Genomic DNA, 14,910 nt, shown 5'->3' with positions numbered 1-14,910 from the left:
GGGCTCTGTATTTAAGAGGAAATAATTCTTATGCACCTGAAAAAAAAAAAAAAAAACGAAAACAAAATTTATAGTTTTATTAAATTAACGAAAATTCCACAAACCTACCATCAAGTAGAAACCAAAACATCAAATTCAGAAGCCAATTGTTGAAATGTATGCAATATAAATGCATGTTTGATCAGCAATGTTTTAAAGGAAAGCCAAATTAAGGAGAAGAGCAAGCAGCAGCCTTTCTTTAAATAATTTATTCTTCATGAACTTCTTCTTAATGGCGTTAAAAAATTAACCAAAATAGTATAAAGAATGATATAGGCGGGAAAAAATTCAGAAGGTCATCAATGTGAAGAAGCAGAGCTCAAACGTCAGCAACCTCCTTCTCTGCTGCTGCAACCCTTCTGATGCCTCTCGCTGTCATGGCCAGCACCATCACTTGATTTAAAATATCAAACATGTTCTGGCTTTATATCAAATAAAGTATACAATAAAATTAAGGTAAAAAAAAAGCAATTTCACATGACCTCAGCTTTTCATATGCATAATAGATGGTAGTGTTTATATAACATGTTCAACAATTAAATTCCTCAAATCATAATAGACAACAAAAGATGAGAAAAAACAAACATCAAGAGTTCTCAACTTGAAAGATAAGGTCATTCAATCTCAACTAGGTGAAGTTCAAGCTGAACATGAAAAATCATTTTCATCGTACTTCAAACTGGAAGTACGACTATCAACTAATGGTGGAGACAAATCATTGCATCCAAGCAAGGATTATTCAATCGATGACTATTCTTATGTCACAGCAATACTAGAAAGCCATAAGGACAAACCTGGAGCAACTGTAAGCTCAATACGGTAAGACCTCAGAAAACAATCTGAACAGGCTTGGATCCACTGTCAATAGAAGCTTTCACTGCATCCAAGACAACTTGAGTCTTCCTGCTAATGGTAGGCCATTTATAGTCAGGCTTCGATCCAGATTCTTTTATCTCAGAAACTAATCTGGAAAACTCGGTAACCATTAGAGCTTCCTGGGGCAGATCGGTAGAGACAACATGCTTTTGGGACAATGTTGCCCATGCGGTAACGGCATCATTCAACAAAGAATCAGAAGCAAAGGTAATGTTTGCAGAACTCTCTTCGAAAGGAATGATGAAGTCATTCAGATGCAGTGTTCCTTTTGATCCAATGATAGTCAAATCCATAGTGAGGTTGGCCAAAAAGGAGCAGTGAAATGTTGCAACCCTACCATCCTCCCAGTGCAAGGATGCATCACAAGATAGAACCACTCCAGCTTCGTTCTTAACAGGGTTGGGAAATGCAATGGCAGTCTTGGGAAGGTCGTAGTCATTTGCCCATAAAATTGAACTGATGCAGTACCAGCCTGCATCACCGAGAGCTCCAAGGCCGTCAAGATCAGGCTTCACCCGGATGTCATTTTGTAGGAAATCAGGGCTTCCATTGAAGCAAAATATGCTGTTAGTCTGCAATAAAGAGATGGAAAGATTTTCATGATGGATTCAGATTGAGACTCTTACTCAATAATTGCAAATATATTCAAGAAGGTAGCAAGTTTTAAAGAATGCTCATCAGTTTACAAGCAGTACACAAACGAGAAATAAACAGCAATCTAGGGCATAAAAAGAATCATAATGCTACCGATGAACGGCACAAAAGAAAGTATATTGTCAGTAAAATCCTGTTTAGCTCAAAGTAGTATTTATTGAATCTGAATTTGACATATCTTATTCAATAATGACGATGAAGTACCTCCTGAGAATTGTTTGGATGTTGTATAGTCAAAAAGCAACTATCCAAGTCATCACAAATCAGACTATCTAGGTCATCTTAAATCAAACGGCTTAGAGTCTATCCATTAGTGGAAGCCGTTCTAAACAAGTTGAAGAAATAAGTTGGACAGCCAAACGTGTCTGCCAATGTCAGGAAGACGAAATGACCAAGGCTGAGTGACTGAGGCTGGATAACTGAAGCCAAGCAACCGAAACTAGATAACCAAGAATGAGCGACTGAGGCCGGGCAACTGAGGTTGAGTGACTGAGACTAAGTGATTGAGGCCGATGAACGAGGCTCGGTAATCTGTGCCGTGCGACTGAGGCCGAGTAACGAATGTCGAGCAACTGAGGCCGAGTAATGAATGTCGAGCAACTGAGGCCGAGTAATGAATGTCCGACTAAGGCCAGATAACCGAGATCGAGCATTCAAGGTTGAGCGACCAAAGTAGAGAACCTGCAACTAGGTACTGGAAGATGATCGTTCGGGATCAAACGCATATGGTGCATTTGGGGCGTTTGTGCTTTTCTAAGAAGCAATTGTTAAGCCCTTCTTGGAGAAGCAGCTTCTCAAATGCTGTCAGAAAGCAGTTGTTGGAAAAACAAGAACCTGTTTGAATAATTTGTCGTACTGCAGTTGTTTCTAATGAAAAGATTGTTTTAGCGTTACATATGAAACACATCAGAATAACTGCAATTTTCAAAATAATTACAGCAGAATAAAATAAACAAGCACAACTACACAAACAACTATCAGAAGTTCAAAATTCTCTAATATATAGAAAGTGACTAGTCATTGTATTCAAATATCTACAATAGTAAAGACCACAAAAATAACCAATAAGCCTGAAATGATGTTTAATTTCATGTCTTGATGATCAAGTCTTCAGGATAATCTCCTCTCCACAGCAGCATCTCTCCTCACCAGATTACTGTTTGAAGTGAACTCATCAGTGTCATCAGTCCAACAAAAATACTTACAATCTTCAAGTGTCATATTTCTGGTATAAGAGTAAAATATACTCCCGTAGTTATCTTCCCTTCTCGATTGATACCCAACACATCTTTCGCCATAATGGCATGGCAAAACTCTCGAAATACCTAATAATCTTGAACTCATGTTTTTTGTGATTATAATACATTGTAACTTAAATTGTTAAAAAATAGTAGATATGAAACAAAACCGTTATATAAATTAAATAGTTTTCAATAAAAATAAAATGTAGAAAAGGACACATGAAGAAAACCTTAATACAAAATGCTACAAATATGTCGAAAATATATATTTATAAATCCAATGTACAGCTGAAATAGGAATCATCAATAAGAAGACAGTATGTAATGCTACATAAACACATTTGATGCATTCACTAAAACATCTGTAATATATTCTCTTAACTGGATCATCTACTGAATACATTCTCCTTTAGATATGTTGTACTCGCTCGTACCAAAGTCCTCATCAGGTAATGAATGTTTGACCCGAAGTTTGAATACTTCCTCAGACATGCAGGTAGGATCTTCATCTAAGACCCTGAAATCAATAGTCTCATAATGAAAGCCTCCGTATAAAATTATGCAGCATAGTAGTTGCAGCAACTATCTTGACCTGTTTTTGGAAGGAAATCATCGGCATATCTCGGAGTATGACCCATTTCACTTTCATACACCGAATGTTATCTCATTAACACTTCGTAATGACGAGTGCCTTTTATTGAAGAGTTCATTCATCCCTCTAATCATTTAGCCGCTGCACTCAAAATCTAGAAGGTGATACCTAATGAATATTCTGAATCGACGAGATAATATTTTTCTAAATAATAATATCATGAGTTTGGGGTTGAAGAATAGGAATGTGACTTGAAATTATTGACCTAACATCTAAAAAAAAATATTTACATTAGCTCAAAAAAAAAATTAATGGATTTTGCTTAAGAAGAACCAATATTGTCGGTAATACTCTCTATAAAATGCTCTTCCAGATTGAAGAAAAGGAAATAGAAATGCAATTGTTAATGTAAAATCTAAACTGAGATATTTGCAACATGTCAAAACAATTTTTCATTGATATATTTAAAAAAAACCCAATAGTGCTCATAATTCTCTCCATAAGATATTTTTTCAAATTAAAAAAGAGAAAAAATAAATACAATTACTGGCCTAACAAATAAACTAAGATATTTATAAAACCTAAAAAATATTATCTAGTGAATGTATCTTCAGAAGAACCAACACTGTTCATAATACTCTCCACAAAATATTTTACAGATTAAAGAAGAAAAATGTTAAATGCATTACTGATCTAACATCTAAACTGAGATATTTACAACAGGTTAAAACAATTTTTTATGGATATATTTTCAAAAGAACCAACAGTGATCGTAATATTCTTTATAGAATGTTTTTCCAGATTGAAAAACAGAGAAAAAAAATGCAATGTTTGACCTTACAAGTAAACTCAGATTTTTGCAATAGCTAAAAACATTTTTCCTGGGTATATCTTCAAAGAAACCAAGACCGCTCATAATTCTCTCGAAAAATATTTTCGAGATTGAAGAAAAGAAAGAAGGAAATACAATTACTGATCTAACATCTAAACTGGGATATTTGCAACAGCTAAAAATAATTTTTTCTGGATATATTTTCAAATAATTCAACAATGCTCCTAATACTTTTCATAAAATTTTTTTCCAAATTGAGGAAATGAAAAAAGAAATTCAATTACTATTATTATTGTAACATCTAAATTGAGATATTTACAACAATTCAAAATAATTTTTCATTAATATAATTTCTAACAGAACCAACAGTACTTGTAATACTATTCATAAATATTTTTCCTTATTGAAGAAGAGGGAAGTGAAATACAATTACTAATCTACCATATAACTGATATATTTGCAATAGGGAGAGGAGTTATACCACCAATCGATAAAGAGAGAAGTAAAAAAAAAGAAGTTATACCACCAAAGCACCAAAACCACCAAAGTACCAAAGCCACCAAAGCACTGAAATCATCTAACAACCAACAAATAAACCGAAAAATAAGTAGTTAAAAGAAATAACGAAGTAACAAACCAACAAAATCAAACTACCACAACAAAGGGAAGGGGGTGAGTTATACTTGCAGAGAGAGTCGAAGAGAGGCGGCAGGAGCGAGCACGAATAGAGGAGAGAAGGAGATCGGGATTTTGCCCTAAAGTCGCGGCGGAAGAGAAAAGAGTTGGGGGGAGGAAGTCTAATCGAGGGTATTATCGGGGACATAGGAAAAGATAACGACATTTCCAAAGGGGTAGCGAAGGGATTTCACAATCGAAAAGGAGCCAAGGACGGGGAATGCACCTGCATTCCCCCCGTTTCTGCTTTCTGTGTTCCGTGGACCACCAGCACCGAAAAGCAGCGAGAAAGCCGCCTGTCAAACACTCAAAATAGCATTTTCAAAACGATAAACATCAAAAGTGATGCCCCAAACACACCATTAGTCTAAAACTAACTTTAAAACTATTCAAGGCCCTTAAGCATATAGTCTTCGAAAAGTAAGAATCAGAGCAAAAGAACTTTTAAAAAAAACATGAGGACTTAGCGTGTAAGAGAGTTTTTTAAGAAATAAAATTCAAATTTATGTTCGATAAATTAAAACAGCTACTTGCTCTTCTCCTCATCCGCAAAACTCTATAAGTTGACCCGACAGCTCAACACTTTCTTGTAGTCCCAAGAAGACAAACGAGATTAGCTTATGGAAATTTTTTGACAATCTTTTAGCAGCAATAGCAGACAACTTACTGATAACAAGTTTAAGTTGATAACGATCAAGAAAATTATTGCTAAGAATTTAACATGATTTTTTCTACACATGATGTGCACTCGCCATCACCAAAAGAAAAATGTTAGGATGAAAATACTTTAACACTTTTTCCCCTACTTTTCCTTGAATTTATTTTAGACAAGTTGTTTCATGAAAAAAATAAAAAAATTAAAAAATGATGTAAAGATAACTTCTAAAAAATTCTACAGCGACAACAAAAATAGAAATCATAAACTCCCAAATGAAGCCTTACAATCCAGCTCTAGCTGAAGCCCAAGTGTTATGAAAAAATAATGTAGAAACGAAGACATTCATACAATAACAATCAAACACAAACGATTTATGTGGTTTGACGTTAAATTAACTCGCCTACGCACACAGGGAGAGAGATTTCACTAGCATCGGATGGGAAAAAGAAAAATGATTTGAGATTACAACTTCTCACCATAACTCCCTCATAGACCCTAAGTCTTTTATATAGGAGAATCATGACATACAAGTAAATAAAGTCAAAAGACCAAATTACCCCTAATTACAATAAAAGTCATAAATACAATAATCTTCACCTCATCTCTTACTACTAGATAAGTGAGAGATGATCAAATGAGCTTCAAACTCCACTTCAGCTATACCAAGATGTTTGACTACGTACCCCTCTCCCGAAGGGATCAATCCCCCCTGTAGTTTTTTCAGAATGAATGATCAGACAATCAATCCTAAGCTTAGATGTTCACCAAACTTCTACGGTAGGTGAAATTTCGGATTGGTAGTACCTTCGTGAGCATATCTGTTTGATTCTCTTTCGTATCTATCTTCTTCAACAGAACTTTTTTTCGTCAATTAATTCTCTAACAAACTGGTATCTTGCATCAATGTGCTTGGAACGAGCATAATGAACTAGATTTGTGGCCACGAATAATGCACTCTTATTGTCACAAAACACCGTCATAGACTCCTGATCAACTATGCATCCATATCGCTTTATTCGTCGCCACTGTAACTATCATGTACTCAGCCTCCATAGTAGACAAAGCAACAATAGACTGAAGAACCGACCTCCAAGTGACTGGATCTCCTGCCAATGTGTTAAATAACCTATCATAGGTCCTGTCTATCTATATCACCTGCATGGTCTGAGTCAGTGTAGCCCACGTAAATCTGCAATAGATGACAGTCTCTGAAACACTAGGTCAACATCAATTGACCATTCAGATACTTCAAAATACTCTTCACAACCTGTCAATATTTTCTTCTTGAAACATGCATGAACTTGATTACAAAACCAACTGCTTGTGCAACTTCTAGTATAGTAAAAACTATTACATATATAAGACTGTAAACTGCACTTGCAAAAGGAACCAATCACATATCTTTCTTTTCCTGATCATCTTTAGAACATTGATCTGAACTCAACTAAAAAGTGAGATAAAATGGTTAGACTCACTACCTTGCTCGAGTCATCAACTCCAAATTTCTTCAGCACCTTCCGAACATAAGTTTCTTGTGAAAGCTAAAGCTTTCCAGTTGTCTTGTCCCTAAGGATTTCCAAGCTAAGAATTCTGCGAGCTTCACCCAACTTCTTCATTTCGAAATATTAGTACAATTGATTCTTCATCCTATCAATCTCAATCTGGCTAACAAATGCACTCAACATATCATCAACATATAAAAGTAAGTAAATGAATTCACCGTTGATCAACTTCTTGAAATATGCACAATGATCAAATTTCCTCCTCGTTTACTCTTGTCATCTCACGAACTGATCAAAGTTTTTATACCAATGTCGTGTTGACTGCTCTCCAACCCATACAAAAACTTGTTCAGTTTGCAAATACAATGTGATCCCTCAACCAAGCTAGTTTTGAGATATTTTGGCCCCTGATCCTGCTCCTAGCAATAGATTCACGAGTAGCAATCTCATCCTCAGCATCTTGTGATGCACATCAGTTCCATAAGATCCTTCTTTCTTGCATACACCCATTTGCACTCGATTATTTTCCTTCCCGGAGTAAGCTTCACAAACCTCCAAGTATCATTCTTCTGAAAGTCCATCTCTTCATCTATTGCCACTCTCCAAAGATCACAATTTGGGCTCTCCACCGTCTCTTTGTAGTGGCAAGGAATTTCTTTCCCTGTAGTTGAAAGTGCAAATGCAGTGTGATCCCTCAACCAAGCTAATTTTGGGACATTTGGCCCCTGATCCCGCTCCAAGCAATAAATTCCCGAGCAACAATCTCATCCTCAACATTTCCTTCCACTTCTTCCTAAACACTATCAACAGAAACCTCCTGAACTGCAACTGAAACAAGTATCTGAGTCAGAGTAGATGAACTCTGTGGAACAAAATAAGTTGCATCAAACTTCAACTTCTATTGTATATCTATGGGCCCAATAGAACTCTCCATTTATTTGAGTCCCGATTTTTCAACAAGTTTGTCTCGTTGAATGTAACATCCCTACTAATAACAATCTTCCTTTCTGATTGATCATACAGCTTGAAGCCATTGACTCCATGCTTGAAGCCAATGAAGATCGCATTATTTGCTCATGGTTCCAGTTTATCATTCTGTGCACAGTAGAAAGCTGAACACTCAAACACTCACATATGATCATAATCTCTAGCAAAATGCCCCGACCTCATCTCCTTTAGAATCTTCTTCCCAATAGTTGCAGAAGGCATACGATTCACCAAGTGACAGACATAGTCTATGGTTTCAGATCAATAGACTCTACCCAACCCATTATTGGAAAATATACATCGAACTTTCTCCACCGAAGTCTGATTCATCATCTTTACAACCCATTCTGTTGTGGTGTCTCTCAAACAGTGAAGTAGTGTTCTATCCTAGCTCTCTGACACTCTTGCAAAAAACGTATATGAAGTGTATTACCAGTCTGATTCTTAATTCACTTCTTCCAACTTATGAAAATCTTCAGCGCATCACTTTTGTATTTCATATTGTACACTCAAACATACCTAAGATAATCATAAACAAAAGAGACAAAATATCTCCGTCAGCTAAATAATGTTGTATTTGTCGGTCCCCAAATTCATGTGGGAACATACAATAAGATATCATTTGTATTGTATACGACAATACCAAAAGATATTCGTGTCTTCTTGTTAAATACACAACAACAACAACAAACTTTATCCCACTAAGCGGGGTCAGCTACAAAAATCTTTTTTCTCCATTGCGTCCTATTGACTGTCATATTTTCATTTAATTCTAATAACATGAATTCTTCTTGCCAGATACACAATGTTCACAAAATCAAGCTTGTAGGTGCTCACTTCTTTGATCAATCCTTATTTCACCAAAACCTGAAGTCTCTCTAGCATGAGCTAGCCGCATACGCCACAGCACAGTGACGTCAGAAGAATCATCAACAACAATAATTATTCTAATCACTACTACCCTGAAGAAAGTAAAGATTATGATGACGGTCTCCCTTCATAAAAATCATTGCTCCACGACATATCCTCAGAACTCCTGTCTCAATAACTATCTTGTAGTCCTTGGACTCTAAAGCCCTATCTGACAACAATTTTTTCATGATATCTGAAACATGTTTAACATCGATCAGATCCCAAATAGTATCAACATGCATCCTGATAAAAATACTCCCTATGCCAATAGCACAATAAGCTTAAACATTTTTCATAGTTATTGCACCACTATCCATCTCTTTAAACGTACAAAACCACACTTGATGAGAATAAATGTGTTAGATAACACCTTGTGTCCTGAATTAAGCACGAAGTATCTGTAAATAAACCGTGAGAAACTGTAGATAACGCACATCTAAATTCGTATTTTCATATCTTTCCATAATGGTATTGGTTTTCACCTCAGATGCAACTTCCTTCTCCTTCTCCTGTAGCTTCGGACAATCTTTTTTCCGATGACCAGTCTCTAAACAGAAATCACACTGATTTTTCCCAAGATTACGCCTACGAGATTTGCCCCGCTTTTGAGAAGTGTCGACCTTACCACTTTTTTTTGTCAAATTTTTCTTCTTAGATAGTCCAAACAACAATAAGGTTCCAAGAGATATGCTTTGGAGAGTTTTTAAGAAGAAAGGTGTTGATATTACTTATATTCAATTCATTAAAGATATGTATACTAGAGTTGTTACTTGTGTTCGAACTGAAAGAGGACTGACCAAATATTTTCCTATCTATTTGACCAAATATTTTCCTATTTTTGTTGGATTATATTAGGGATCGGCTTTAAGTCAATATCGTTTTGTTTTAGTTATGGATGGTCTTATTGGAAATTTACAGAAGGATTACCATGGTGTATGCTTTTTGTTGATGATATCCTTCTTGTGGATAAAACGAGAGAAAAACCACAGGAAAATCTTGAATAATGGAGGTTTAGATTAGAGTCTAAAGGCCTTCATTTGAGTAACTAAAACTGAATACATGGAATGTAATTTTAGTAGTAGTAGTTCTATTGACATAAGTGTAACTTTGGATGATCAAATTATTAAAAGATGTGAAAGATTTAGGTATCTCAAGTCTGTTGTTCAAAGTGATGGTGATATAGATTGGGATCTTAATATTAGAATTCAAGTTGGGTAGAGGAATGCTTCAGGTCTTTTGTGTGATAGAAAAGTACCGCTTAGACTGAAAGGAAAATTTTATAAGAGTGTCGTGAGACCTGCAATGCACTATGGCGCTGACTGTTGGCCTTTAAAAGAGAAGCATAATACTAAGTTAAGTGTTATCGAGATGAGAATGATCAGGTCGATGAGTGGCTTTACACTTAGAGACAAAATGCGAAATGATTATATCCGTGATAGGGTTGTTGTAGCTCCGGTGACGGACAAAATTGGAAAAAGTAGTCTTAGATGGTTTGGTCACATTAAATGTCGATCATCTGATGATCCACTTAGAAAAGTAGATGTTTTAGATTCGACTTATGTTAAGAAAGGCAGAGGTAGACCTAGGAAGACTTGGGCTTATTGTATAAAAAATGATCTTAATTTATTAGAACTAAATGAAAATAGGATGCAATGGAGAAAAAAGATTCATGTAGTCGACCCCACATAGTGGGATTAAGGCTTTGTTGTTGTTGTTAGATCTGGCACGTTGGAGTGTAAATGTCTTAGTTGACTCCGTCTTTGTAGACTCCTTATCATTTCAACAGAACTCGTGATTCAACAATAATATTGCCACTTTGCAATAATTCAAGACTTCATTCCCATGAAAGAATGTCATCGTGAAATTTTCATACTCTTGGAGCAAATTCAACAGAAAGAGCCCCTTATTTTTATTTGCAATCTCATCATCCAAATTTAACAGATCTGCTAACAATTTTGTGAAGTCATTCAAGTGTTTATAAATAGTAACCCCCGTTTCATTTGAAATTTGTAGACTCGACACTTCATATGGAGACGGTTCTCCACACTCTTTGTGAGATATTTTTTCAACATCCTCCATAATTTCTATGAAAAAGTCTTCATCATTACCTCATATTTGATCTCTTAGGTCAGGGAATTTCGAAACAAGTCACAAACACTCATGTTCATCTTCAACCAATTTCTCTTTGACATCTCTTCAGAACATTCCTTGTTATCCAAGACTTCCTCTAGATTCAAAGAGCACAACTCATTAATCACCTCGCATTGCCACATTATAAAATTTCATTTGTCATCGAATTTTGTCACATCGATTTTAACAGGAAACATAACCATCAAATAAATTGACTTTTGCACCGTCAGAGAGAACGTTGAAGAACTTGACCTCATGCTCTTATTCATTGCTATCACTGTTAGAATTTCTTTCTTAAAAAAAATATTCCTCTAACATAATACCTGAAAAATGAAAATACGACACTTAATAGGACAAAATGGAGAAAAAGGATTCATATAGCCGATCTCACTTAGTGGCATAAAGGTTTTGTTGTTGTTGTTGTAGAATACTTGAAAAAAAAAACAAACATACAAAAATATTCACCAGAAAAAAAGAAAGTAAAAATGAAAGTTTTCATTTTTTCTTCCTTTTTTTTCCTGAAAATTCTTTTTTAAATTTTTTTTCTCTTCTGAAATTCTTTTTTTCATTGAAAAAAATTCTTGATTTTTGCTTTTCCCAAAATTCCTCTGTTTCACTTTTAAAACTTTCCTTTTTTTTTTCTTTTGACAACTTTACAAACGGGCAACAACCTCTACAGAACGAAAATTCCTTCTAAAAAAATTCTTTTTTTCCTTGCTTTTCCACGAGAAGCTGCCGCTAGAGCGCCTAAGCTTGTTGGACCTTGCCAGAACCGTTGTCCGCCAATAGTCTGTCGTCGAAGCTACTGCCGGAGTAAAAACTCAGCAAACATCCTCCTTGAGCAACACCTCTGTCAGCTCGCTGAATCTTCGAGTATAAGTCGTCGGTCTACTCCGACCACCGAATCTGTCGGCACGTCGAACCACCTGTTACAAAAAAATACCTACTGTCGAGATCGAACCACGCTCTGATCATGAACTCAAAGCTTTGATATCAATTGTTATGCGAAAACAATGTACAAATGAAAAAATTCACACAGCAACAATCAAACACAAACTATTTACATGGTTCGACGTTAATTTGATCCGCCTACATCCACGAGGAGGGAGATTTCACTAGCGTCGGATGAGAGAAAGAAAAATGATTTGGGGTTACAACTTCTCAACATAACTTCATCATGAACATTGAGTCTCTTTTATACAGGAGAATTAAGGCATACACGTAAATAAAGATAAAAGACAAAATTACCGTTAATTACAATAAAACCCATAAATATACAACACCAAGTCGAGAAAGCTTTACTCAACTTAGTTTCACACCCAACTCTAGTGTTATAATTAAGTGTGTACACAAAATAAATACTATCAATAATCTCAAAGAAATCCAATGGACAATAGGTGCAAAGAAGCAAAATACAATATTGTCCACGAGCGGAAGATCAAAGGTCCATCAGCAAAACACCAAGGTTTAGCACCAAAAGACTAAGCATCAACTAGCGAAACACCAAAAGACTTGTCTGACTAAGTACAACCCCCTTTAGCTTGGGGTGAAGGCCGACCAAACGAAAATTGATCGAGCAATAGTCATCCGAATCAAAGCCCATTTTAGCCAAATAAAGGCACTGATCTACCTTCGATCATGACCTTATTCAAGGGAATGATGGAACATCACCAACTATCTCAATAGTACATCCCGAAGGATCCCTTATGTCGGGTAGTAAAATTTTAATCGGATTACGGTAATTTATTCTCTGCCTGTTAGGCTAGTTTTATCTCATCAACAAAAGTTCCTCATCCAAGGATTCATGGCCGACTGCCAGTCGGAGCAACCGGTCAGCAGAATCTGACCAATCGAGCCAACTTATGCCGGCTAAAAGTCCAATTGAAGGCCGATCGATGATCCCAATTCCTAACAGTAGGGCGAGCAAGTCCTACTGACCCAAGGCCTATTATCTTCGAGCCGATCGAACCATAGGGCGAGTAAGTCCTACTGACCCAAGGCCTATTATCTTCGAGCCGATCGAACCATAGGAAAACCAATCTGCGAGTTTGCACATGTAGAATACCCCAAGTGTCCTTGTAACTCCCCATCAAAGTAGGGGTAGGGATGTAATTCCCATATTGTACCCCCAACCTCTAAAAATAGGGGACTATTTCATGAAAAATCCACTCTCTTGTGTCTCTCTCACTCATTTCATACTTTTTATTCCTTACGTGTGATTCACATGACAATATCAGATTCAACAAATTGGAAGTCACATTCCACCTTGAAATTTAGGTCTCCCAATAAGCCAAAATGAGCAATCAAAGTAAAAGCATGCCCTAGTAAATCCATGCGTCAAAAGGAACATTCCTTATTCAATCATGTGTATTAATTGAAAATAATGGAAGCATTAGAAAAAACTCTTGAGTAAACCCTAAAAGACATGGGCGGCCATTGTTTACCCTTTTGACTTGGCCAAAAAGATTGGGATCAGAGAGGAGGTCTCGCATCTTGGCAGTGCGGGGGTGGTGCATCCACATAGTTCCGTCCATAATCTGGACGTCATTAATCTGGCAGACCTCGAGAATCCGATCAAGCTCCGCGGTATTAAGGGCCGGCGGCTTCTCGACAAGCACGTGCTTGCCCTTGCCGGCGGCGGCGATAACCCAGTGGGCGTGAAGGCTCGTTGGAAGCGGAACGTAGACGGCCTCGACGTCTGGATCGTCGAGCAGAGCCTCGTAGCTGCCGTGAACGCGAGTAGTCGCCGGGAGGCCGTTGTCGGCGATGAACTTTCGGGCTTTGTCGGGGGATCGGCTGCCGACAGCGACGACGGTGGCGTTAGGGGCAATGCCGATGGCGCGGCAAAGCTTGCGGGCAATTTCCGCGCATCCCATGATCCCAAACCCTATCGGACCCCCCATCGCCTGTCTCTCTTCGATTCTTCCCTTGCGGAAAAGATGAAATTCAAATAGTATGCAATAGAGTGATGTTATCGGCACTGTACTTTGTCTACTGCTACAAATAAAACCGGATTAAATTTGTCTTCTTCAGGAAAAAAAATATATATACATAAACAATTTTTTAATGATAGGATAAAATTTCCATAAAAAAATGATAAGGATAAATTATAAGATAATTGTTTTAAATAAGTGAATTTTAAACATTAGAGTAATTTCTATCAATATCTTTTAATTATTATTGATACACCACCAACAAAATTTCATCATCCAACATGAATCTCGAGACAATATTTTGAACATGAAATATTCAAATCTTGATAAAATGAATGACCTCTGATTTCAACAAACTTATGAAACGGACCCAATGATATAAAAACTAGTTGATTTGAGTCAGATCAAGCCCGGATCAAATCATTAAAACACTCTGGGAGGATTTCCAGAGGCATTTAACAGATCAAACAGATGTCAAATCTAACGAGTTCATAGTCAAATCAAGCGTCTCGACAAGAGGAATCCAACGAGCCCAATATTGCTCAATTTTGACATCGTTAAGACACTCAAATGTCAATCAAACGTCATCCGATTGAGGGAAGCTCTACGGGCCGTCCGATCAAAATGGTTCATATTCATGCATTAATTGCATCCAAAACACTATAAATAGAGTCTCATCCCTTACATAAGGGGAGCTCCACCTCCTCACATGAGAGGGGGACTTGAGAGAGAACTTGAGGTTTTGAGAAATAGTTTAAGTCCAACATTATCTATGTCATCGTCGATCGTCGTCGACCACCACCGACCGTCAACGACCACCGCCGCTGACCACCAGCGATCGTCATCAACTCTCATCGACCACCGCTAACCAAACGTCGT

The 14,910-nt window shown here is 36.9% G+C and overlaps 1 protein-coding gene across 1 annotated transcript; it reads right to left on the bottom strand.

Annotated features, from left to right (window-relative positions):
• Positions 1–516: 516 nt before the first annotated feature.
• LOC110028992 (uncharacterized oxidoreductase At4g09670-like) lies at positions 517–14,089 on the bottom strand. Its single transcript, XM_020731087.1, has 2 exons — positions 13,543–14,089; positions 517–1,487 (listed from the first exon to the last, which is right to left on the bottom strand). Exons 1-2 carry the CDS (start codon positions 13,999–14,001, stop codon positions 867–869), a joined length of 1,080 nt encoding a protein of 359 aa, XP_020586746.1. The 5' UTR covers positions 14,002–14,089; the 3' UTR covers positions 517–866.
• Positions 14,090–14,910: the final 821 nt, after the last annotated feature.

This window comes from Phalaenopsis equestris, unplaced genomic scaffold (genome assembly GCF_001263595.1).
Source record: "Phalaenopsis equestris unplaced genomic scaffold, ASM126359v1 Scaffold000540, whole genome shotgun sequence".
Classification (NCBI taxonomy): Eukaryota; Viridiplantae; Streptophyta; class Magnoliopsida; order Asparagales; family Orchidaceae; genus Phalaenopsis; species Phalaenopsis equestris.
This window is presented reverse-complemented; position numbering and strand designations above follow the sequence as displayed.

Excerpts from the sequence above, each read along its gene's own strand:
- LOC110028992 (XM_020731087.1), bottom strand. The coding sequence starts at position 14,001 with ATGGGGGGTCCGATAGGGTTTGGGATCATGGGATGCGCGGAAATTGCC. Across the intron at positions 1,488-13,542 it reads TTTTTGGCCAAGTCAAAAGG|ACTAACAGCATATTTTGCTT; the intron begins GTAAACAATGGC and ends TCTTTATTGCAG.